The 24,969-nt window shown below is 47.3% G+C and overlaps 3 protein-coding genes across 3 annotated transcripts in view; all 3 read left to right on the forward strand.

Annotated features, from left to right (window-relative positions):
- THUMPD3 (THUMP domain containing 3) overlaps positions 1-5,924 on the forward strand; it is a 15,751-nt gene extending 9,827 nt beyond the window's left edge. The window contains exons 2-10 of the mRNA XM_039734255.1: positions 3-209; positions 577-654; positions 1,484-2,020; positions 2,875-3,005; positions 3,411-3,480; positions 3,864-3,979; positions 4,165-4,275; positions 4,467-4,590; positions 4,820-5,924. Of these exons, the coding sequence (XP_039590189.1) occupies positions 3-209; positions 577-654; positions 1,484-2,020; positions 2,875-3,005; positions 3,411-3,480; positions 3,864-3,979; positions 4,165-4,275; positions 4,467-4,590; positions 4,820-4,951 (1,506 nt within the window). The 3' untranslated portion in view covers positions 4,952-5,924. The remainder of the gene's footprint in view (positions 1-2; positions 210-576; positions 655-1,483; positions 2,021-2,874; positions 3,006-3,410; positions 3,481-3,863; positions 3,980-4,164; positions 4,276-4,466; positions 4,591-4,819) is intronic.
- A 448-nt stretch (positions 5,925-6,372) lies between these two features.
- VHL (von Hippel-Lindau tumor suppressor) lies at positions 6,373-7,917 on the forward strand. The gene is made up of 3 exons (XM_039695318.1): positions 6,373-6,583; positions 6,977-7,087; positions 7,426-7,917. The coding sequence occupies exons 1-3, from the start codon at positions 6,394-6,396 to the stop codon at positions 7,596-7,598; spliced, it is 474 nt and encodes a 157-aa protein (XP_039551252.1). The 5' UTR covers positions 6,373-6,393; the 3' UTR covers positions 7,599-7,917.
- Positions 7,918-10,796: 2,879 nt separating this feature from the next.
- On the forward strand, positions 10,797-24,355 carry IRAK2 (interleukin 1 receptor associated kinase 2). The gene is made up of 13 exons (XM_039695372.1): positions 10,797-11,065; positions 12,331-12,510; positions 15,145-15,309; positions 15,986-16,098; positions 17,490-17,684; positions 18,131-18,195; positions 18,634-18,748; positions 19,008-19,117; positions 19,480-19,675; positions 20,581-20,643; positions 21,679-21,879; positions 22,045-22,546; positions 22,835-24,355. Exons 1-13 carry the CDS (start codon positions 10,942-10,944, stop codon positions 22,951-22,953), a joined length of 2,148 nt encoding a protein of 715 aa, XP_039551306.1. The 5' UTR covers positions 10,797-10,941; the 3' UTR covers positions 22,954-24,355.
- Positions 24,356-24,969: the final 614 nt, after the last annotated feature.

Below are 24,969 nucleotides of genomic sequence, written 5' to 3' on the forward strand. Positions count from 1 at the left end.
AGCCGGCGGAGGCGGGCGGCCTCGCGGGGCCGGGCCCGGGCGCAGCCCAGGAGGGCGCGGAGCTCGCGGCCGTGATCGGCGCCACCGTGCCCACGGGCTTCGAGCAGACGGCGGCCGAGGAGGTGCGCGAGAAGCTGGGCTCGGCCTCCAGGATCAGCAAGGACCGGGGCAAGATCTACTTCGAGGTGCCGGCCCGGAGCCTGCCCCAGGTCTGTACGAGCTCCCTGCCCCGCTCCGCCCGCCGCTGTGGCCGGTTCGGCTCGGCTCGGCTCGGCCCGGCCCGGCTCGGCTCGGCTCGGCTCGGCTGGTCCCAGAACGCCTCGGTGCCGGAGGCCGCCGGTCCGGAGCCATCCCGCAGCCACGGCCGGCCCGGGTGCAGCGGGGCATCCGCCGTTACCGGGGAGATGAGGTGGGACATGGGGTCGGTGCGAGGACGTAAAGTGACAACTCCTGCGGGGACTCGGGGTGGAAAACCGCAGTCTCTGCAACCTCGATGTAAGGTGGCAAAGTTCTGACAACAGCAAACAGTCCCCACGGCACACGGTTAACAATGTGTCACCTTTTCATCTCTTCCAGGTCCATCGTCTGAGGTCAGTGGATAATTTATTCGTTGTTGTTCAGGAATTCAAAGACTATCAATTTAAGGAAAATAAGGTGAATTACTCTACTTTTTCTGTCGGTTCTGGGATTTGGAGTCTTGTTTGGGGTTTTTAATTTAAGACTAGTATCAAGATATTCTGTTTGTTTAACAAGGCTTTAATTTGTGATGTTATCTAGTTACCTTTTTCTGGCTTGTAAATGGAAGTATGGCCATGTCATCTAACATAATTTCTGCAGTTAATGCTTTACATTGGCAAAATTTGGGTAAGAGGTGATGCCATGTTTGTAGGTCATATTCCAGGTCCATCGTCTGAGGTCAGTGGATAATTTATTCGTTGTTGTTCAGGAATTCAAAGACTATCAATTTAAGGAAAATAAGGTGAGTTACTCTACCTTTTTCTGTCGGTTCTGGGGTTTGGAGTCTTGTTTGGGGTTTTTAATTTAAGACTAGTATCAAGATATTCTGTTTGTTTAACAAGGCTTTAATTTGTGATGTTACGTAGTTCCCTTTTTCTGGCTTGTAAATGGAAGTGTGGCCATGTTGTGTATCATAATTTCTGCAGTTAAATACTTTACATTGGCAAAATCTGGGGAAGAGGTGATGCCATGTTTGTAGGTCACGGACATAGAACAGTGAAGTGTCACTTTGGTCACTTAATACAGTGTTAGTTGTCTGTGTTACAAGATAAATTATGAAATCCTGTGGGTCTTGTGATTTTCAGTGTAATTTCATTTAGTTACAGCAAAAAACAGACAAAAACCTATAAGCTTTGCTTAAACATGTAGTGGATTAATGTTTAATAAATTAATTTGAGAGACCTCAAAGGATAACTTTTAAAAGGATGGAATAACTTCAAAGCACAACTTCTTCTGTCTTTTGAAGGAAGATGCTCTAAAGGATTTGGAAGATTTGGTTAAAAAGCTACCCTGGACCGATCCATTGAAAGTTTGGGAGTTGAACAACAGCTTGAAAAAGAAAAAGACAAAACGCAAAAAACACAATCTGCAGAGTGCTGCGAGCAGAGGGAAGCTGAGTGGTGGTGGAGAAGAGGGAGGAGCAGACCAGAATACCACTACCGACCAGGAGGACTGTGCCCAAAACCCTGTGGCTGTGGAAGCCGCTGGTGGCCAGGACACAGAGGATCCCCAGGGAGTGATGCCCGGAAATGGGGTGGAGGAGGAGGCAGATAATGAGCAGGAAGATGTGAAGGTTGAAGCGCAGGCGGGCTCTGGGAGCGGGCCCGAGGCTGGTGACGGTCAGACGGGCGGAGGAGAGGCCAAGGTGCTGAGGTTCCGAGTGACGTGCAACAGAGCTGGGGACGGGCACAGCTTCACCTCCAACGAGGCCGCAAGAGACTTCGGTGGAGCCGTGCAGGAGCACTTCCAGTGGAAAGCTGACATGACTAATTTTGATGTGGAGGTATAGTGGCATGCCTTGGAAATACCTGCATTTCTGCACTACAGATTTTTAGTTCTTGTTTCTGATGCTTAGAGATCTCCAAACTGCCTTGCAGAGACTCTGGAACTGAAAACTGGTAATGCTGAAATTGGCCTCCTCTGAAGTGCTCCTTTCCCTGGCAACATTATGTGTGTCCTCTGATGCAAGCACTTGCTTTCACCTTCAGTAAATCTTTCCTCTAATGCATTGTTTATTAGCAGTCTAAGTTACCAGGAAATGCTCGGAATGGAAGCTGGTTTTGGGGTGAAGGGGACAGAAGGAGTTGACAATAACTGTCAGGTGTTTGTTTTCTGTCAGGGGAGAGCAGAGGCTGGGAAAATACAACCAGCACCCCTGGCCTGTTGGTGGTGAAGAACCAGTGTTTTTGAGGGGCAGAAAGACCTCTTAAGTTTTTCTTGCTGCTTTACTAAGGGCTGGCCACTGCCCTTGAGTGAGATTTCACCTTCCTAGTTAATCTAGTCCCCACCACAAATGATTTTTATTGCTGCTTTTGCAGATGGTTCACTGTGTCTTGCTGGACTTACCCAGCCTCTGCCCCAGACTTAAAAACCAAGTCTTTTAAAAAGCCGGTGCAATGGTTACAGCACTTTGAGAAGTCTTGTGCGACAAATTTGGTGTGAATGAGAGAATGTGTGAATGTGCACCTGAACTCTGTCCTATTAAAATGGTTCTTTGCTTTACTTCCAAGAAGAAAAGCTTCTTTATATGTCATTCCTGGGTTTTAAATTACCATCTAAGATTCCTGTAAGTATTTACTAGGAGTTCTGTGGAAAGCTTCTGTTACTCCTGAAATTCACGTCAAGTTTTTTCTTCAGGTCCTTCTGAATATTCACAACAATGAAGTGGTGGTGGGGATTGCATTAACTGAGGAGAGTCTCCACAGACGGAATATCACACACTTCGGGCCCACAACGCTGCGCTCCACCCTGGCTTACGGCATGCTCAGGTCAGGGCAGTTATATTGTATTATGCTTGGTTAACAAGTGGCTTTTGTTTAAGAAATTAAACCTTTTATCTCCCCCACTGCTTCCTCAGAAGCCATTTCTGTTAATTCTTAAAGAAAAATAAATGAAAAACCCCTGGAGTTGCTGACACCATGGGCCTTGTAATAACAGTGGGTGTTTCCCAGCCAAGGAAAGTAAACATTTGCTGTATTAGCCAAATTTCAAAACTGTACCACAGTCTTGAAAGAATTTCACTTCATTGCTGGTTATAAAAAAAAATTAACTAGTGGAAAAAATAATCACATCAAGTTTTTTTGTAGAGTAATTAAAATAGTTCACTTTCCCTTATTTACAGAAATTCAGGTTTTTAAGACATTTCTCACCATATCTTTTCTTCTGTTCCTCAGACTCTGTGATCCCCAGCCCACAGATATCATAGTTGATCCCATGTGTGGTACAGGTGCGATACCAATAGAGGTGATTCTTCCTTGATTTTTTAAACTTAATTAAACTTGTCTCTATCTTAGCTATATTCTATTATAGCTGAATAATACGTGTAAATCTTCTTAGTAATGACTGAATAGTAAGCTCCAGTCTCACCAGTTTTTGAACAGATGCAAATACACTTTTATTAAATGACCTCATTTTCCTTCCATAGGACGTAGCAGGAAGAGACTAAATCCAAAAGTATTTTGAGCTTTAAAGGTGCAAAATACAGCTATCTGTTACCGAAGTCTAAATTTCCAGCCATCCACTTGCAGTCACTTTGTTGTATTCTGTCACATTTGAGAAATTATTCTGGGTTTTTTTCATTCAAGTAATGTTGATGCTGATGTTGCTTATTGTAATTTCCCTCCCAGGGAGCTGCAGAATGGCCCTACTGCTACCACATTGCAGGGGATAACAACCCTCAGGCAGTGAAGAGAGCAGCAAACAACATCAGCTCCTTACTGAGGAAAAACGAGAGTAAGGACAGGTGAGAGGAGCCTGATGGGTTTACCCTTCCTGCAGAGCTGTATGCACAGAAATCCACTTGGCATTGATGCCCTTGAGTGTCTGGTTCCTGTTTTCCTGTTCATTTTGTTGCCAACACTGTGGCCCTGCCCTGTGTGAAAACCCTCCGAGTGCTCATGTCTGAGGGCAGTGCCTTTGCTCTTGCAGCGGCGCTGCCCTGGGCGTTCCCCTGGACGTTGTCCAGTGGGACATCTGCAACCTGCCCCTGCGGACGGGCTCTGTGGACATCGTGGTGACAGACATGCCCTTCGGCAAGAGGTGAGCTGTGCTGCCCGGGGCTGGGCTCCTCCCCAGCTGCAGAGCTGGCCTGCTGGGGAAGCAGCCATGAGCCCTGTGCTGAAAATGAGCTCGAAAGTGACCTGCTCCTGAACGGGCAGATTGCTGTCTGACACACCGTGGACGCTGAGCTGGTGCCCGTGGCCGCAGTGGGGTCTGAATGTGTCTTGCAGGATAGGGTCCAAGAAGAAGAACTGGGACCTCTACCCAGCCTGCCTGATGGAGATGGGCCGGATCTGCACCCCAGGGACAGGCAGGGCTGTGCTGCTTACCCAGGACAAGAAATGCTTTGCCAAGGTTTGTTCTGTGAGAGAAAATCTAACCTGTTTGCACTTGAAAATGCATTGGGGCAAAAATTGTGAGCTGCCATCATTACAAAAGACACTCCGTTTATAGAGCTATCTTTAGTAACGCTTAAATTCAGTATTGGGCCTGGAAAATCCTTTGTTGCCATCAGATGTGATACAGAGTAATCCAAATGAACGCTGTTGTCTGAGTGCCCCTGTTTGTCTGTTTTGGCCTGCAGGCCCTGTCCCGCGTGGGGCACATCTGGCGCAGAGCCCAGACGGTGTGGGTGAACGTGGGGGGCCTGCACGCTGCCGTGTACCTGCTGCGGCGCACCTGGGAGCGCGCACCCGAGAGCAGGCCCCGCTGGTGAGCTGCCTGCAGCGGACAGGAGACACCCCAGACACCCCAGGCCCCGCTGAACAGCCAGCTGGTACAGCCTGAGAGCACAGGCCTGTCAAGTTTCCACACCAAACAGCCTCTGGAGAAATCCTCACACAAATACTAAACCTGGGATCAACTGGAGAGCTGCCACTTCTGCTGTGTGTTCTGAAACCTAATTATTTAAATCACTTCTGCTCCCTTCCACCCAAACTGAAATTCATTAGCGGAATTAGTAATTATTTCCTTGGCTTGGGTTTTCTCTTGTATTTTTCAGTTAAACATTTATTTCTTCTGCTTACAGTAGAAAACATGTTGAGGCAGCTCTGGGTGTAACAGTTAATTTATTTACCAAGGTGTATTTTCAAATTACTAACCATACTACTAAGACAGTCACCTTAAAGGGTTCAGAGGTGGTATCTCCAATGTAGTTTTCTGATTTATACCATTACTCAAATGTAAACTAATAATAAACCAGTATCTGGTTTTTGTGGTCTGATAAGCAAATTCCCAGTATGCTGTGCTTCTGGTTCTCTTGCCTGTTACCTTAGGGCTAATTACCAGTAAATGTCTGATGTGTGTTCTGGCATTCCATTGCCAGGGGTGAGGGGGTAACACACAGCCCCAGAAAACAGTCCGTAGTTGCTATTTGAGGTTCTTTCAGCAGTTATATTAAAAAGTTCACAGTTTTGGTGTCTACCATGGATGCATCAAGGTGGCAATTTGAATTTCTTAGGTAATTTAGCTACCACAGCTACGCTGTCACAGTATTCACAAAAATATTGTTGCAAATATTTTTTTCTTCTGTGACCATACTAGGGTTTTTCAGCCTCCCACTCTGCTCATCAGGGCTGAAAACAAATTGCCAGTTTGCCCTTTCCATTACAGAGTGTTCATGCTAAGATTGTGTAACTGTTCAGAGGTGAATTAACAAGTATTAAAGTTTCAGAAGTTTTGTATAAAGAGATGTCTTGTGGTTTTTTTCTGGTTCATGTCCAGATTTCCCAAAATCTAGTTAATTTTTCTCAAATTTTAGTGTTTTCACGTGTGTGATAAAGATAATATAGTGTTTGTGAATCTACAGCTGAAGGATAAAGGAATGTTTTGGCACCCTGAGAGCGGGAGAGGAAAACTCTTACTGGCTGAGGAAGAACTGGTTTGCGGCAGCCCTGGTGAGCCCAGTGCCTTGGTCACAGGACTGTGAACTGAGGCCGCAGGGCGGTAAGACATGGCACAGAGCTGACAGCTGCAGTGACCACTCGCCAGCCGCCGTTGCTGTTTCCGTCAGTTTGTTAAAACAAAACGAGCGTTTGGCGGCTCCGTGCGGGAGCTGCCCTCCCGGCGCTGCCCTCACGGCGCTGCCCCGCCCCGCCCCATCAGCGCATGCGCCGCGGCGGGGCCGCCCCCTGGCGCGTGCGCGGCGGGCCGGGCGCGATGGCGCCGCCGGGCGGGCTCGGGGCCGGGCCCGTGCTGCGCTCCGTCAACACGCGCGAGCTCTCCGAGGTCGTGTTCAACAACCACAGCCCCCGCCGCGTGCTGCCCGTCTGGCTGGACTTCGAGGGCCGCCCGCGCTGCTACCCGGTCCTGCAGCCGCGCAGCGGGCGCGTCATGCGCAGCTACCGGGGTGGGTGCGGCGGCACGGGCCGCGCCTGGGCCTCGCGGGGCCCGGGCGGCTCAGCTGCTGCCGTGCAATTTACCCTTTTGCTGTCCCCCCGCCCCCTTTTTCATTTCTCTTTTTCCTTCTCCCACTCTTACCTTTCCCTTCATTTTCCCTTTTTCTCTCTCAATTTCCTTTGCTCTTCTTCTTTCTCTTCCTTTCCCCTCTCCTTTCCCCCTTTCTTTCTGCCCTTTTCCTTTTTCCTCTCCTTTCCCGTTTTTCCTTTCCCCTCCCCACTCACGCCAGTGACTGGGGCCGTGCCCTGTGCTGGAGAGCTGGGTCCCTTGCCGGTAGGTGCCGCTCAGAGGCACTCATTAGACAGTTCTGTAATTGCTGCCTTCCCACCTTGTTCCCTGGCAGGGCACCTCTGGCTGTTCCGGGATGCAGGGACCAACGACGGGCTGCTCGTCAACCAGCAGGAGCTGTTCGTGATAGCCCCCAACGTGACCAAAGCTGACATCACGCTGCCAGGTAAGGGGCAGGAGCACATGTGCTCCGGGGCGTTCTGGACCTGCTGGGATTAGTGAGAAATCAGATCCTTGTGAAACTAAGCCAGCTCAGAGACCGGAGGAGATGGTGAGGGGCTGTAGTGGAGCTGTTGTATTGTGGCAGAGCTCTCCTTTCAGGGGCTTTCAGAGGGGTTTCGTAGGTGCCTCCTGGCAGAACCACACCTGTGTCCTGTGTGCAGAGCCCAGCCTGTCGTGGCCACTGGTGCTCTGCACTCACAGGCTCAGGGCAGCGTTGCTGGTGCTGGAGCAGCAGCTGCGAGCCCTCGTGACGAGGCTGTGCTGTGCTTTGCTTGGCTGCAGTGTTCACCCTGAAGGAGAGGTGTCTGCAGGTGGTGCGCAGCCTGGTCAGCCCCGTGGACTACAGGAAGCTGGACATTGTGCAGTCCTTGTACGAAGAGCTGGAGGATCATCCTGACATCTGGAAGGATCTTCGGCGGCTTTCTCTGGAGAGGAATGAGGCACTGAGGAACTAAACTGTGGAATAGCAGGATTACTCACTCCAGACTCCTCGTTACAAACCACTGAGTGAGCAGCGAGAGTCGCCAGGACACACACCAACTGATGCCTCCGTTTAAGTTTGAAACATAAACTCAATAACTTCGGTGACAGTAAAATCCCAAAGACTGAACAGCACGGGGAGGCATGCTGGGTTCTGATGGTTCAGTTCATTTCTTAATTACAGTTACTGCAAACTGTAGGGTAAGATCAGGGCAGCTAAATGGAAAATATTCATACAAAGTAATTTTCATTGTATTAGAAAGCAAATTACACCAAGGATTAATTTAGCCCAGACTAATGGCTGTAAGTGTCATGGGTTTTGTTTGAGTAATTTGTTTTGATGGAATTTCCCTTTCACGTGTCACCTCAGTGTGCCTGTGGGTCACAGAGCATGAGGGGTTTGTACATGAGGGTTTCCAGCAGTGCCTGAGGGTCTGACAGGCGTTACATTGGTGTGTAAACAGGTTATTCTGCCTCTTACCTTTCCACAAGCAAAGCCATGTCCCATCTGCTCTACATGAGGGTTTCCAGCAGTGCCTGAGGGTCTGACAAGCGTTACATTGGTGGAAAGATGGTGTGTAAACAAGTTACTCTGCCTCTTACCTTTCCACAAACAAAGCCATGTCCCATCTGCTCCAGCTCTGACATGTTTTTACTGTCATCATACCTCAGATGCCTTATTTGCCTTTGTCACAGGAGTCTTGCCTGGCTGATCTCAGCCACGCAGCCCAGCCCCTTGTTTTGGAACACCCGTGTCCCCCACAGCTGCTTCCCCAGCAGCCCGTGCAGGGTTCACAGGACGCAGATGCTCTAAGTTCTGTCTTTTCCCCTCGCAGTGCTGCAGTCCAGGTCACAGTAGGAGGCTCACAGCAGGGAGCATGGGCCTGTTGAGCTGCCTGTGTCTTCTCAGGACCACTGGGAGCTGTATCGGCTCACACAGCCAGCTCACAAACAGGGCTGTGCTTACTGGCAGGCTGGAGAAGGAGAGATGATATTTCTTTGCCTGTATTCTGTTCCCCACATCTTGGTGCAGTGTGCTCTGGTGTGAGCACAGAGAGTTCAAAGCATTGTAGTTCAGAGTTAGATGAATTGTCCATCAAGCAAGATGTGGTGCAGCTCAGGTTAGAAGCAGATTGGTTGGAGATTGATTACAGCAGGTTATTTCTATGGATATATTTCCCTCCAGTTGTACATTTTGAGATCAGCTGTGAAACCGAGAATCTCAATGTATTTTGTAAGTATGGAATGTCTCCCTATTTGTAAACTTGTTTCTCTTACATGTTTGAAGAAACTCATCTTTGACATAAAAATGAAAATGCATGCGAGCTTTCTGACTGTAATTCTGTCAGATAAGTCCCCAGTGCCTCTGTTTGTACTGCTGTGACACTCACAGTCAGTGGCTGAGCAGTAAACACTTGGCCTGCCCAGCCTGCTGCTGCAGGGCTGTGTTGTGGCTCCCATGAACTATCAGCACAACTTCAGCAGCCTCGGGGCTGCTGGGGAGTCCTGCTCTCACCACCTCTCACAGATCTCTGAGGGGAAAGAGCCCATGCAGGCCTCTGCAGCAGACTTGGGTCAGTGCCCCAGGGAGCCTGAGGGGGGGAGAGAGCTGTTCCCTGCTCCTGACCATTCCCGAGAGGAGGTGCCCTCTGTGGGGCTGTGCAGTCAGCATGGCAGCTCTGCCAGGCAGAAAGCTGACCTGCTTGCCTGCAGCTTTTCCTGTAACCTAGGTGGTATTAGGTGTTGGGTTTAACAGTCTGTACATGGCACACACCTTCTGGGTATTGCTGAGCTGGGTGGGGTCTGTGATTTCTTGTGTTTCTATCAGAGTGTATTTTTCTGTTCTGGAGTGCTCCTTTGGATCAGAATAAAAGGTTGCAGAAACCCCAGCCAGCTGTAACCCATGACCATTGGGAAATGCAGTCTTCCAGTAGTGACTCAGATGGGTTAGTAGTGAGTGAAAGCCCTCATTTACTTGTGGCAGCTGGATGGTCCTGGATGGTTTCAGTCAGCCCAGCACGGCCTCCTTGGCCATCCCAGGAGAGCAGTGAGAGCTGGCAGGGCCAGCCCAGGGAGCGGGTGTGCCACAACCCTGCTGTGCAGGACGGGATAAACCCCGGGGATCAATGCTGCTGGCACTGACCCTGCTGGGCAGGATGGGATAACCCCCGGGGATCAATGCTGCTGGCACTGACCCTGCTGGGCAGGATGGGATAACCCCCGGGGATCAATGCTGCTGGCACTGACCCTGCTGGGCAGGATGGGATAACCCCCGGGGATCAATGCTGCTGGCACTGACCCTGTGCAGGACAGACAAACCCCGGCAATAAATGCTGCTGGCACTGACCCTGCTGTGCAGGACAGGACAAACCCTGGGGAGTAAATGCTGCTGGCACTGACCCTGCTGTGCAGGACAGACAAACCCCGGGGATAAATGCTGCTGGCACTGACCCTGCTGTGCAGGACAGGACAAGCCCCAGGCAGTAAATGCTGCTGGCACTGCAGCGTCCTGCAGAGCCCTGCTGCAGCACGGCAGAAAGGGCCAGAAAAAATTGCTGACTTTAAGAACGTATTTTAAACCTAACCCTTGACAAGCAAGGCCTGGCCCTGTGACAGTTTCTGGTGTTTCTAGCTCTCAGGGCCGGCACGTCCTGCCGTTCCCGCAGTAGGACGGGCTCCCGGAGCTGCCGTGACCCGAGCCCCGGCCGGAGCTCCTCCGCCGGGCCGTTCCTGCCCGCACGCCGCTGTCCGGGACAGCCGCTGCCTTCCGGCAGCTGGAGCTCGCAGCTCGGCAGCGGGGCTGGAGCCCTACCCAGCCATGGAAAGGAAAGTCTGGTCTGCGCGGGGCCGGGCCTGACGTCAGCCGGAGCAGGAAGCGGCGCTCGGGCCGGCCGGGGCTCGCTGGCCGTGCCGCGGTGCTTCCCGAGCCGGGCTGGGGCGGCGGCGGCAGCGCCGGCACAGCAGCAGCACAGGAGCCCCCCGGGCACAGGAGCAGCACAGGAACCCCCGGGGCACAGGAGCAGCACAGGAGCCCCCCGGGCACAGGAGCAGGCTGCAGGAACCCCCCGGGCACAGGAGCAGGCAGTGCCGGGCACAGGAGCAGGCAGCGCCGGGCACAGGAGCAGCACAGGAGCCCCCCGGGCACAGGAGCCGGCGGCAGGAACCCCCCGGGGCACACAGGAGCAGGCAGCAGGCAGCCCCGGGCACAGCAGCCGGCTGCAGGAGCCCCCCGGGCACAGCAGGCTCGGGACAAGCCGCAGAGCCCGGCGCGCTGCCCGTGGCCCGTTCTCCCGCTGTCCGGGCAGGCACGGCGCGGCCATGGCGCTGCCGCCCCGAGCGGGCTCGGCCCCGGCGCTCTACATCCACAGCATGCCCGCCTGGGTGCTGGAGGACTTCTGCCAGAAGATGGACTGCCTGAGCGACTACGACTGGATGCGGTTCGGTGAGGGACATCGCGCTGTCCCCGCGCTTCCCTGCTCCCTGCGAACAGGGAATTCCCGGCACCAGGCTGCTTTTGCTTTCCGAACGCAGGTGGAATGCCGGGCTGCTGCGGCTCCGTGGCTTTTCCTGGGCAGCCAGGCTCCTTCCCCTCGCTCTCCGCAGTCTCTCGCACTTCCCTCTCCATTCGCACTGCATCTCCTGCCACTTCTCGCTACTGTTTCCACAACGTCCCTCACATCTGCTCAGGTGTTCTGGTTTTTTATTTCCTCCTTCTCCTCATGTATATCCCTTCATGCTTTGTGCCCCTGTTTTTCTCGGTCCTGGCTGTGTACAGTCACTAAGTACAGAAAATACAGTCCCCGAGTTATTTACTCTGTTTTCTCTATCCCCGTGCAAAGAATTCTAACCTGAATCTTTTCTTAGTACCTGCCTTCCTTTATTTGACATGACTTCCCTAACTGTGTGCTGAATAAGTTCTTACCCCAGTTAAAGGTCCTGGTTAGGGGAGGATTCATCTCCACTACCTTCAGATGCATAAAGCTGTATTTCTGATGTCCCTGCAAAGCCAGCCGTGGTGAGGACTCAGGAATCTTTGTCTCCAAGAACACCCCAGCCTTTTTCCTTCAGGCACAGCCCCCGAGACTCCGGCTCTGGGGCTGCTGGGGTGTGTGGGGTGGAGCTGGGCACTGGTGAGGGGAGGTGGGTTCTGTACGGGTAAGTGGGCTGGAAGAATACAGCGGGGTCAGGAACTGGGACACGTTGTGTAGGGTCAGCTGTGGCACAGGATCCAAAAATAGCTGCATTTCCCCGATGGCTTTATCAGTGTAGCTAACACCCAGGTGATTCAGGTATTGTTTGGCTACCACAGCACAGGGATTTAGGAATGCAAGTGGGAGTGCAGCCACTCCACTGACTGCTGCCACCCATTTTGGAGAATCACCCCAGGAATTTAATCTCACCTTACTTTGGTACAAAGTATTGATGATGAAGATTACAGGGAAAATATGCTGAAAAGTATAAGTGGGTCTTCTTTTCAAGTGTCTCTGATAGAACAAAAATTTTTCCAGAATAGTTGAAGGAAGAAAAGGGATATCTTACTTTAGGAACAGAAATTTCTTCATGTCCACATAGGTAATTTATTGTGATCCTTCCTTTTAAAGATATGCAAATGCAAAAGTAAACAGTGTCTCACACCTTAGCCTGCCCTGCTTGCCCTTGCCTGTTTTTTCTAATATTTAAACAGAGATATCCATTCTCTCCCACCAGCCTCCTACGTGATCACTGATCAAACAGAGCTACGGAAAATCAAGTGCATGGAGAAGACAGGGATCAGCATCACGAGGGAGCTGATGTGGTGGTGGGGAGTGAGGCTGGCGACAGTGCAGCAGCTCCTGGACCTGCTGCAGGGGCTGCAGCTTTACCGAGCAGCTCAGGTCATCCTGGACTGTGAGTAGCTGCCCCTTGCTCCCGTGGCTCTGTGCTGCTCCTCACAGCACCCGGGCCCCTCCTAGGACATCTGCCTTGCTAGCTCAAGAAGCTTTTTGGTAGAAGTCACCTCCTGTGTCAAATTCTGAAACGTCTCACTGATTGTGATTCTCTGCTCACTCGAGTAAAATGGGTGGTGAGGGGAGAGGTGGCACAGGGGGACTCACTGTCCCTGCAGCTCATCACCCCATCTTTGTGGTGCTGTCTTGGACCCTTCAAGAAGTGCCAGGAAGATGGGCTGTGGCCAAGCCAGGGCTGGTGCTTTTATACATCAGGCAGGGTTTCAGAGCACAGAGGCTGCACAAAGGGTCCCTGTGCCACTGGATCACAGCCTGAGAGACAGCATGTTGCAGCCCCTGCCAGGATTGCTTCTGGTCCAGGAGCAGCTTCCAGCAGTTGGCCCTGAAACACACAGCCAGCACAGACAAAACCATCACCACCCCTCTGTGGGTCTGCTCTGCTCCTGTGGTGTGTCAGGATGGCCTTTGCTTGCACAATTTGCACCTGGCTTAGGTACAACAGGGCATTACCTGCTTTCCCTTATGCTGCTCTCAGTTACTTTTTTTTTTTTTGAGCTTTTCTCTGTGTCTGAACATGCTTGCCCAGGTGATCCCTCTTGGGCAGATACAGAGGATATGTTGCTTGTTTTGTTAGGCACTTCAGAAGACTAAGTGGTCCTTACATCACCATAATTCAATTAATTCCTGCTTAAAGGAATCAGACACAGCACAAAGGGAGATCTTTGGCTGGCAGATTACTTCCCAAAGAGTTCTACATCCATTCAGCAGTTCTTTGCACTCTCTTGTGCCACTTCTGAATGTCCATAATGATGTTTTCTGTGTCAGTTCCTTAGCTGCAGTGCTGCCCTGTTTGTCTGACATGCAGGAAGTTGCAAAAGTCATGAAAAACTCTGAAAAGTAGGTTGAATAAGGGAAGTAATGCTAAGTTCTGAGACTTCTAGGTTAAACCATGTGAGGAAAAACCACAATACAGGGACTTCCCTGCAGAATGAAGGGACTGTCAGGTTTGACTAAAGGCCTGCAGACTGTGTGACAGCTAGTCTTAAAACCCTGTAAAATTTGGGATTTCGTAGCATTCTAACACCGTAACAAAAATACCTGAGTGTTGTGAGTTTTAATTTTCAGACCTGGTTTCATTCAGACCTGAGTTCCTAGGTGGCATTGAAGAGAACAGAGAGCCTGGCCCTTTCTGCCATTCTCTTCATGTCCTGCTGTTCTTCAGCCTCAGTGCCTGAATGTGCCAGGGCTTGGCTTCCTGAGCCAAGTTCACTGGCTCATGGTTCACACCAGTAGCCCAGATCACACAAGAAACACTGGGCTTCCTGCTTGTTCCAGGTGCTCCCTGGCCTTTGTTTGTACAAGCAAAAGAAAACAAAACTGTCTAATTTCAGAGGCAGAGGCCTGCCACATTTGATTCTAAAATCACCAAAGCTGTTAGAACAGCAGGATAAGAACCACCATGTAATAATGCTTGGGCTTATGTTTTTTTCTATATAATCCAAACATTTATTTGGATTTTTAGGAAAATGTTAAATGTATTTCTGATAAAAGGTGCCGTATAAAAGTTTAAAACTACAACCAGGAAAATGTTATCAGGGAGTAGAAAGCCCTTATATCACCCCTAGTGCACATTGGGCATTTCCAGGCTCCTTTTCAACCTCAGTTTTAAGAGCATTTTAAGAGGTAAGGATTCACCTGCTTTGGAGATTTTGCAACCTCATATATCACAGCATCTTGAACTTCTGTACTGTATTTCTTCCCATCCTAATTGTAGCTTAATCTCATCTAAATAATTCCCCCTCTGGTGTACATAGTTTTACGTTCCTGTATACTGTGTCCTTTTACTTCTTTTAATCAGACTTCAAGTTGCTTTTTCAGGCCTGACTCAGGTTTTGCCAAGCTGTGTACAGCACAGGATCTGTTAGAGCTGTAGTGAATCAATGATTCATCCTTTAAACTTTCCTTATATATCAATAAGTTTTGAGCTTTGACCATTTTTTGTTTTCCCTAGATTATCTTTGGTTTGTTTCTTTCTCTTGCTATGTAAAAGTATGAGTCTTGCTTACAAATAGTCCTGTATATGGAAGTTTTTCCTGGGAATGAACCTAGTCATGCCACTAAAATCACACAATTGAAAATAGTCCTAAAATATGTAACTGACTAAACCCAACACAATTCTGTCCATCTTCCCCTCAGTCCTATGACGACTGTAGAGAATCAGTGCCTTCCTTAGGCTGGGAGGTATTTGTGATTTGAGATCATTACCTGAAGGATGCTATATAGAAAATGATAAACATATTATTATTGCTAATTTATTCTTGTAAGAGACTGCATCTCTTGAATAGTCATTGCTGGTATTTATTTGAAGCAATTAGTTCCTGTTAATTTTCAGTAGAAGTTAATGTCATAGGTATAGTCTCAATTTAAATGCTGTCTAAATTGCTTGAATGTTCATTTTAATGTTGATGTTAATTTGAAGTCTGATGTCCTGATTAGGATTATTTTCTGGTCACTGATTAGAGTCAGGCTCTATTTTCCCTGCTTATCCTTACCTTCCCTGTGCTGTGTCTTGAAGGGACATCAGCCTCGAGCATCACCCTGCCTGAGAAAGAAGAGCCAGAGCCACCCAAACAGATCATATCTGTACCTCCCACAGAAGGCAAAAGGAGAGACAAAGAAAATGGCCTAAGTTTGCTGCCATCCCCAGACTCCTCTCACCCGGGAGCAGCCCCATCAGGCAGTAAGTTCAGTGCTGGGCTCCGAGCTTGCTGTGCCATGAAATGACTGCACAGCCAGGGCTGCTGTGTGCTTGTGGTCAGGACGGTGCAGTGAGGACACTGGTCTCCCAGATGGGCACAGCTGAGTGTTTGCTGTTTTCCTAGCACTGCTGTCTCCTGTTTGTTCCTCACTTCAGCACACAACCTCCTTTAGCCCCCTTGTCCTCGAGACATGCTGGCTGTGTCTGTCCTCTGGGATCTCAGGATGATTCCCAGGACTCTGGACGCCTTGATCCCATCCTGGCTCCTTACAAAGACTGCACCAGTGCATGCACGTCCTGCCCCATGTCCCTCTGCTCATGCACAGTAAATCTAGGCCAGCAGAGAGCTGGGCAGAGCTCAGCAGCCCCTCTGCTGGGAGAGGGAAGGGAGAACCCCAGCACATACTGGGGGGAGCATCTGCAGCAGCACAGGCACAGCCAGGGCTGGAGAGGGCTGCAGTCATCCTGCAAACAAGAACCAGGAAGAGAGCTCCCTGTCTTCACACAGAATTTCACAGTTTGACAGTTTGTCACAGATTATCCTTGGTCAGAAAGTTAAAAAAAATACCCCAGATCTTCATAATTCTTAGACCTTTGTAGTTAGTCACAGGTGGTGGTATGACAAAGCTAAGGTATGTTTTCAATGCTGTTATCTCAGTTTCAGGTGCTGTTTCTGAAGGAGCCTTGTATTCCCTCCCTGCTCCACCACCTCCCCCGAGAGACCTTTTGAATTCCCTACAGTCCAATCCTCCTGTTCTGTCGAGTGTGAAGGTAAATCCCCTTAGTGCTCGCTGACTGTATGAGGAAAATTGCATTTATGACATTCTTTTTTCTGTTAAAGTTTATCCCTCTACTTGTACAAAAACATTGCTGCAGTGAAAACATTGAGCTCAATACAAAGGGTTTGGACTGAATACAGTACTAGTGCTTCAGTTAGATTGCTTGTGGTTACATCACATTTTTTGCCAGTAAAGGAAAAATTTACAGTATTACTTCCTGCACAGCTCAGAAGGGATAGCATACCAACAAACAGCAACTGAGTTTGAAGGACTCTCACGTGTAGATGTTACAGAGGACTTACATTTCTGGTGTGATCACAGGACAGGACAGTATATACCACTGATTAGTCAGAACCACAGACCTCTTTTAGTTCCTTTGTATACTTAAAATGTGGTTTCTGCTCAAAACTGGGCTAGTATTGAATTTAAGTCATGTTGTTCAAAGCCTTGTGTAGCTGACAACTGGAAATCCCCCAAGATAAAGGTTCCATCACCTCTCTGAGCCCCTGTTCAGGTGCTTAACCATCACAGTGGGGAAAATTCTCCTAATGTTCCTGATGATTTCAGCATGAAGTCTCCTATTCCTTCCTCCCCACAGTTCTCTCATCTTTCATACTGTCTAACTAGATCTGTCCTGTCCCCAAAGTGTTTCCCAGATCTGTGGGCACACCTTAGTCCCATCATGGTTGTTCTTGGCTGTTTTCTGTGGTTTATTTTGTCTGAGGCTTTAAACTCTTCCACGATAACATGGTCCAGGAGTACCAGCCAGGAGGGAAGGCTGACTCAGAGTGCAGTAGTTTCAGAGTTTCTGGAGAAGAAATTAGTGCTTTATTTCCTCATGTTGTGTGCACATTGAGGTTGTGAAAGCTGCATGATTAGCTCCAGTGAGACTGTAATTATAGTTGGTATTAGGACTTACCAGACTGGAAGCAACAAATCATTGTGCAACCAATGCTGGATGCTTCAAATGTAGATATGAAGTTTACCAGACCATAATTACATTATGAGGGACCCCACCTTCTCATCCAACTGTTTCTTAATATGTAACCCAGCTATAAAGATTAAGATCTTTTGTAAATCAGACTAACATCACTTCACATAAATAAATGGACTTTTAAACAAAGCTAAGTCTGTTTCCTGGGAAAGGTGGAAATGCAGATTGGTAACTGATTTCGCTTCTGCTATGCAAAAGTTTTACATCATCCCAACACATCAAGACAGGAGTTACCTACACCCTAAGGAGTGATTGCATAGTACCTTTCACAGTTTCGTTCAGCAATCACAAGGATTGCTTAAAACATGGGAAGGAAAATATGACACTGAAAGAGGGGAAAAGCATATGAATTATCATGAGACAAACTTGTTTCTTCTACAAATGTGTAGCCTTGCAGCTCTCCTGCTCCTCAGCAGGAGACGATGGCTGATCTCCCCAGCGGGAGTCTCCTGTGGACCCAGAGGGAAATTGCCAACGCCACCAACAGCTTCAGTGACAGGAACAGAATCTGTGAAGGTGCCTTTGCAGATGTCTACAAGGGTCAGAGGAACAACATGGTGTTTGTCATCAAAAGACTCAAAGAGGCAAGTACTGCACCTTTTTCTAGAGCAGTGTGTGTTATTAGCATGACTTGCCCACTAGCAGATGTTGTTTAATATTGTGTGGGGAAGGAACCAGAATAACTGCACAAGAGGAGAGGTAAAAATGAAATGATGTAAATAATTAAACCTAAATTCAGAAAACACACTTGGATGAATACTTTACTCATGTGAGTAGTTCCATTAACTCTATAGATAAGAGTAGCCTGCAGTATAGCTGCCTGCACTGGGTGATTGGATCGGGGGTATCTTTACACTAGTGTTTGTTCTAATTGCCAGTTAATTGTTGCCTTTGACTTAATGTTGCCATGAGTGGTACTTGACTGTTTCCTATACTAGCTTGTCTAGGAAGAGAGAGAGACTACCAGATGTGTATAAATGCAAAGTCCTAGCAATTTCTAATGACATTCTTGCATGTTTTCATTTTTCAGCTGGAATGCACAAGCCCAAATTCCACCCAGAGGTTCTTTCATACAGAAGTGCAGATTTGCTTTCGGTGAGTGGCTGGCTTTCAGAGGCAGTGATGTGTGTCCCACTCGTGCTCTACTGCTGGGTGTTCCATCCTCACTGGGGTGTCTGCTCCAGGCACTGCTCTAGCTGGGGACACACGGTCTCGTGCTGCCTCTGCGGGAGCCCCGGGCAAGCAGCACAGTGCCCAGGGCTGCTGCTGCTCCTGGCTGAGCTGGCACAGCCACTCTGCAGCCTTGGGGTGGGGAGGACACAGTGCCCACCGTACCCCTGTGCAGTGTGATGGGCTCTTGCTCAGTCAGCCTCCTGCCATCTGCTGCCCAGGACCGTGCTGTGCTCCGGCTGTGCTTCCAGCTGCAGCACACCTTTCCAGCTCCCTTGAATTTAGGAGCTTGCTCCAGCTCAGGAGTGTGTTTTTCTGCGTTGCTCTTACATCATGTGCAATCACGCTGATCTGTGCCTGCAGGTGTTGCCACATCAACATCCTGCAGCTGCTGGGGTTCTCGGTGGAAACTGGATCTCACTGTCTGATATATCCGTACCTGCCCAACGGCTCCCTGCAAAACAAGCTGCACTGCCACGTAAGAAAGCATCTGGGTCTGCCGCCTGCTTGTGATTGCAACTCCTCTCCTGGAATTCCAGGAAAAACAATTGCATCTCTCTGGTTTCTGAGAAACAGACAGAGAAAAAAGGTGCCCAGTGCCTTGGCTGCAACACCAGGAAGGCAGCAGCTCTTCTGGAGTTTGACTGGGACTCAGCTAAGCCTTTGCTTTTCTAAACTGCCAATGTCTTACAGTGTTTTATTCCATTAATTACCAATTTTTCCTCCTTTCCTTGCAGGATGATTCTGCTCCGCTGACCTGGGAGATGCGAATTAGGATTTCTTTAGGAGTTGTCAGAGCAGTGGAGTATTTGCATAATTTTGGAATTCTTCATGGGAATATCAAGAGGTGAGGACTTTGATTTCCTTGGTCACCTGGTAATTTAAAGATTTCTTTAATAATCATGGCTAAAGTTTATACAGTTTGGAAATCCATTTGCAGTAATTTCTGCTGTCCCTTGTTCTATAGGGCCTTTACCCTTTTTTGTTTAACCTGTCTCTCTTTCCTAAATGACGGAAGTAAATTATTTTGAAGTAATTTTTGGGTGCTTGTTTTTTCCCCTTCTTGCTTTCTAATATTCTTAATCCTTTCAGTCCTATGCAGGAGGCAAAATGCTGGACACTTTCAGTGCTTAAGTTTAAAAATATAAAACTAATTCTTTACCTCAAGATAAAGTAATGATTTGATCAAATTTGTTATTGTTATTGCAGCTCAAATGTCTTGTTGGATGAAAACTTTACACCAAAGCTCGGGCATTCTGGGCTGCGCTTGCATTCTTCTGATAAAAAATCAGAATATGCCATGATGAAAACCAAAGTCGTACAAGCTTCTCTTTCTTACCTGCCAGAAGATTTCATCAGACATGGGCAGTTAACAGAAAAAGTGGATATATTCAGCTGTGGTGTGGTATGTTGCCTTTTTTCCATGCTCTGGTTTATTTTTTGATGCTTCTAGACAAGAAATTGAATAAGAACAAGTACCTCATATGGTTGTTTTGCTGGCAATTTCATATTATAGTCGCTGGCTCTATAATTTGTTGAAATACTGGTTTTAATTGTTCACACTCCAAATATATCTCAGTTTGTGGCAAAATTAGGTGAATTTTTTGAACAAGAGAAACAAAAGTGTTTTTATTGCAGATCAAGTATTACTGCTGAAGGCTTTGCTGGCTCTATAATTTGTTGAAATACTGGTTTTAATTGTTCACACTCCAAATATATTTCAGTTTGTGGCAAAATGAGGTGAATCTTTCAAACAAGAGAAACAAAAGTGTTCTTTATTGTAGATAAAATATTACTGCTGAGGGCTTAAAACAAACTAGATGCTCAAAATTCTTGCAGACTCACCACATGAAGTTCTACAAGCATTGCCTGTTCATTTGTAATTTCAGCTAAAATAATGTATATGATGTCACCCATCTCCAGAGACTCACCACATGAAGTTCTACAAGCATTGCCTGTTCATTTGTAATTTCAGCTAAAATAATTTATAGTATATGATGTCACCCATCTCCAGGTGTTTCCATTTAAGTAGGAAGTTGCTTTGTACAGTATGATTTTTTATCTATATTTAGCTTTACTTTCTTCCTATTCTTTGTTTCAGCAATATCTATTGAACTATAAAATCTGGGCTTGGCTCTGGAGGTAGATCTAAAGTCTCATTAATGCCCTGAGCTGGCATTTTTAAGCCATCTGAAGTAAAAATATGTCAGAATGCATTGAAAGTTCAATATTTCTTTAGTTAAATACTTATTTTTAAAAATTATAGTTCATTCTGAACAAATAATTTTATCTTTCAAATACACTTTGTAGGTCTTAGCAGAGACACTGACTGGGATTAAGGCACTGGATGAAGACAGAAACCCAAATTACCTGGTAAGAAAAAGCAGCAGTAATGAACGCCAATACAAATGTATGGGGTTGCTGTCATAAAATAATTGTAATTTTATTTAAATACAATTTTTTGTTTGCTGTCTGCTGTACATGCCCTGCAGAAGGGAAGTTTAGGAGCCATATCCTGGTTCCATTAAGGTCAGTAGCCTGCCTGCCATTAGAACAGAAGCACAGTTGATATTCCCATTTCACATACCCACTCATGGGTGCTGGCCTGAATGGCATGAGGAGAGACTGCAAAATAAATAAATCTTTAAGAGACAAGGCTTTGTGCTGAAATGCTGCTGCGTGTTTTCTGTGTGCCAGGAGGAGGTGGGATGAGCCACAGTGAGCGGGGAAACCTGGGCAGGCAGGAGCTGCAGAAGCTCATCATGTTTATCAGGCGTTTGTCTTGTGCTCATGTGTGGAACTGATACCCTCACCAGTTTCCCAAGCTGAGGGGAGAGCTACATGAGCCACTTTCACAAGCACTCACAAGAGCCAAACCCACTGAATGCATTAGAACCATCTGCAGGAAGCAGCCTTCACCTGCCTTCCTTCTGTGGCATGTGCTCCTGACTTCTTGTCTGGCTGGAGCCTTGGAGGGGACAACAACAGTATTCCCCCTATTTGCAAGCAGTTCAGAAGTGTTCAGAGGGGTTCTGAAAATCAAAGATCCTATGTTCCTGATTTCTTTAACGTGTGTTACAAAGGCCTGTGTAAGAATGCTGCTCTGCAAAGTGTTGGCTCTTTTTCATTCCTGTACAAATGAGCAAAAGCCAGGAAGAGCTTGCCCTGCTTTAGGAAATTTGACATCGGGCACATGCAGAGAAAGCCACTGGCCTTTTCCTCTCCTGTGAGAGCAAACATTTCAGTGAATTGCATGAACAGAGATTGTTAAAGGTTTTCACTCTGTGAATCAGGCATCGAGGAACGCCAATGACAAATACACAGCAATACTGATCCTCAGAGATGCAGACAAAAATAAATGCTTGTGTTCGTTTTGCCTTCACTAATACATCTCCTTCATTTGAACAGAAAGATATGATTGCTGATGAAATTCAGACAGCAAAAGAAAGCTCAAACTCCAAAGTAAAAAATTTGGAAAAACTGGCTGCCAAGGAAATCTGCTGCAAATACCTAGACAGAAAAGCAGGGCACTTGCTGGAAGAGGTGGCTGTTGATTTTGCATCAGCCATCTGCCTTTGCCTGAGAAAGAAGAATTCGAACATAGCAGAGGTAATATTTTAAATACATGGCAAAGATTTAAGTCTCCTTGTCATCAGGGTGTAAAGCTACAACTTTCATGTCTTGCTTATTTTTGTGAGTGTTGACATAGGAGAATATGTGTAAGCAGGGGTACAGGAATTACTATGCATTCATAGATTTGGTTGTTAAAAACAGGTACGTGAAATGATGGAAATGGCTGAAAACAAATTAAAAGAGCATTTCCTCTGTGGAAGCAGCACTTCTGGGTTCTCCATGAACACTCCAGAAGAGACTGATGATGAGACAGCCAGTGTGAGCGTGGATGTGCCTTCTGCAGTGGGGAACAGGGAGGAGAGCAGCCAGGCAGCAGTGCTGGCCAGCAGCAGCCCCTGCGTGCCTTCCCTGGCACCCGACACCTATGGCATCTACATGTCACGGGTCCCCTGCGAGTCAGATGAGTCCAGCAGCTTCACGTGGAATCCTCCAGAAAAAGCCACAGAGGAGCTACCTAGCCACAAGTGTCCCGGTTCAGAAAAAGCGGCAGGCTGTGATTACAAGCAGGGAAAGCCTGCCCAGGGACTGCAGGAGAGGAGCCTGGCGTGTGCCCGAGGCGATGGCACCCTGGAGGCAGCAGCTGCTGCACAGGGCACCTGCCCGCAGGGAAACACAGACCTGGACTCTTCGTGTGCTCCTCAAGGTAAAAGTGCCCTCGTCTCACAATACTGGGGGCAAATTGCTCTCTTCTCCAGAACTGCTTAGCTGCTTCTTCCTGCTTTTAAACACGTATCAGTAAATCCTTTCTCCTTGGTTATGAATTTGCTAATAAATCTACAAAACATTTAGCAGTTTTCTATCAGATTTTTTCCTAAGCCAGTTTTGTTGTTTGGTTAGTTGCTTGCTTTTTCTTAAATTTAAAATTATCACCTATTCCTTAGACAATAGATGTTTTTCTTCCCTCAGTATTTGTGCTTCTTTTGTTTTTCAGCCTTAGCCAGAGAGACATCTTGGAAAATACAGATAAATGATCAAAAGAAGAAGCTCATGGAAAATATTTTGCTGTATGAAGAGGACAAGTTAAACAGTTCTGAACTTTTTGAATCATAAATTGGATGGATTAATTAGCATAGGGGTACTTTTGGGAATTATTTTTGTCAAAGTGCCCTTTACATGGTAATGTTTCTCATTGTGTTTCACATGATAACTGTTGTATATTCTGGATTAGGGAAAATATTTTAATTTAAAATAGCTTTGATTTTTCTATAGGACACTTGAAACATAATTTGTTGTATTTATTTTGGCAATGGGTCAAATATAAGCTAATTATGATGGTTCCACACTCACCAGGCATTCTCAGAGGAACCCTTGTGGGTCTCCCTTAGTTGTAGGAGCAGTAGGAGCCTTGGTCTCAGGCCCAGGGATCACATGCAAAACAAAAACAGAAACTTGTATGCTGGTGTATTTATGAGCAACTGAAAGCCCCCTTAAGAAAATATCACTTTTGTTTTATGATATTTATTAATATTTTATTTTATTAAAATTTTATTATTGCTGGCATATTCCACTTGTGTGCAGTAATAGGAAAAACAGGTTTATTATGGACCAAAAGAATTACCAGAGTATGTAGCTCAGTTTACAGACAGGTGAGCTGCCTGCTGAGCACGCGGAACAGGGCCTGAGGTGCAGAAATGGCTGCAATTCACAGCCAGTTCAGGGAACAAAAATAAAAAATAAAATGTAATTATTTTCAGTGGAATTGTTTACTAGTATATATTCGTAGTTTTACACAAAGGCCTCACACCTTCTATTTTTGTACAGTACCTAGTTCATTGTATATATTATGAGCAAGTAAAAGTATTTTAGCTAAAGACCTGTATACTGGAATTATCTACACATTTCTCAAGTTATTTTCTACACTAAAAACTGGTACCATTCCTTAATTATAAGTGCCTTGGATACTCTCTTTGTATTTACCAGTGTCAGGGTTTTTTTTATTTTACCAGAATCAAACCAAGATAAGATTAGTACTGACATAAGAAACATTGTATACTCAGATTGGTCAATAACTACTGAATTCTGCAGGAGATTTATAGAGATGCTTTATGTCACTGAAAATATAATATTCATTGTTTTTCACTGGTGGTAAAATCCTCGTGTCTTCTCCAGAAAGGAATGCACATGGATACACTGCAGAGCTGAATGGGAAACACAAGTTTCAAACTGAGAAATATAGTTTGCACACAGTTCTGTTTCACAAAAGTGCTTTGGAGGTTTTGTTCTCCTGTAGTCACCAAATGGAATTGTTATTCTTTGTCTTGTACCCTGATAGTTTTAAAATATCCTGAGATGATTTATGTAATCTTACAGTTACTTAAGTATTTAATAGCATGACATATATAAGACACTGTGTGGTCTTACATTAACACTGTAATGTAACTTGGCAGTTCACAATCCAGTTTATGCATTACCATTTACTAATAGCTTTTTGAATAAAAAGCCTGAAAAATTCCTTTCTTTCTAGCCTGCTTTTTCGTGATTTGTGGCACAGAAAATGTGTCTCATCCCACCCTATTTGGGCAAAAGAAGCTCAAGGCCACTTGCTCTTAGTAGTAATTATTAGTACAAACATATTTATTCAGTCTTTATTCAGTGTCAAGTAGCTTTTTTTCCGTTCTGACGGCTCCAGAGAGGAATTTCAGAGTAAAATTAATCACACAGGTTGCTGCGGGCGGGCGGGCCGGGGCTGAGGGGAGCGGCGCCCTTCCCGCCCTCCCCGGCCCGTCCAATCAGCGCCTCCGCCGCCGCCCCGCCGCCCAATCAGCGCCTCCGCCGCCGCCCAGCCGCCCAATCAGCGCCGCCGCCCCGCCGCCCAATCAGAGCCAAGGGCGCGCCGGGGGCGGGGCCGCGCCTGAGGGGCGGCGGGGCCGTCACAAACCTGCGGCCTCCTTTTTCCACCGCCTAGCGCTGGTTTAAAAACAACTGCAAAGTGCCCGAGTGGGTTCACGGCCTTCTTTCTTCCCTCACGACGAGTACAGCTCTAAGAGCAAAAAGGGAAGCTGGCACTGCTTACGTTCTCCCTGGGAATTGCCAAGACCAAAGGAAATGCAATGGCTTTGTAAAGCC

This window comes from Passer montanus, unplaced genomic scaffold, assembly GCF_014805655.1.
Source record: "Passer montanus isolate IOZ18808 unplaced genomic scaffold, ASM1480565v1 scaffold9, whole genome shotgun sequence".
In the NCBI taxonomy this organism is placed as follows: domain Eukaryota; kingdom Metazoa; phylum Chordata; class Aves; order Passeriformes; family Passeridae; genus Passer; species Passer montanus.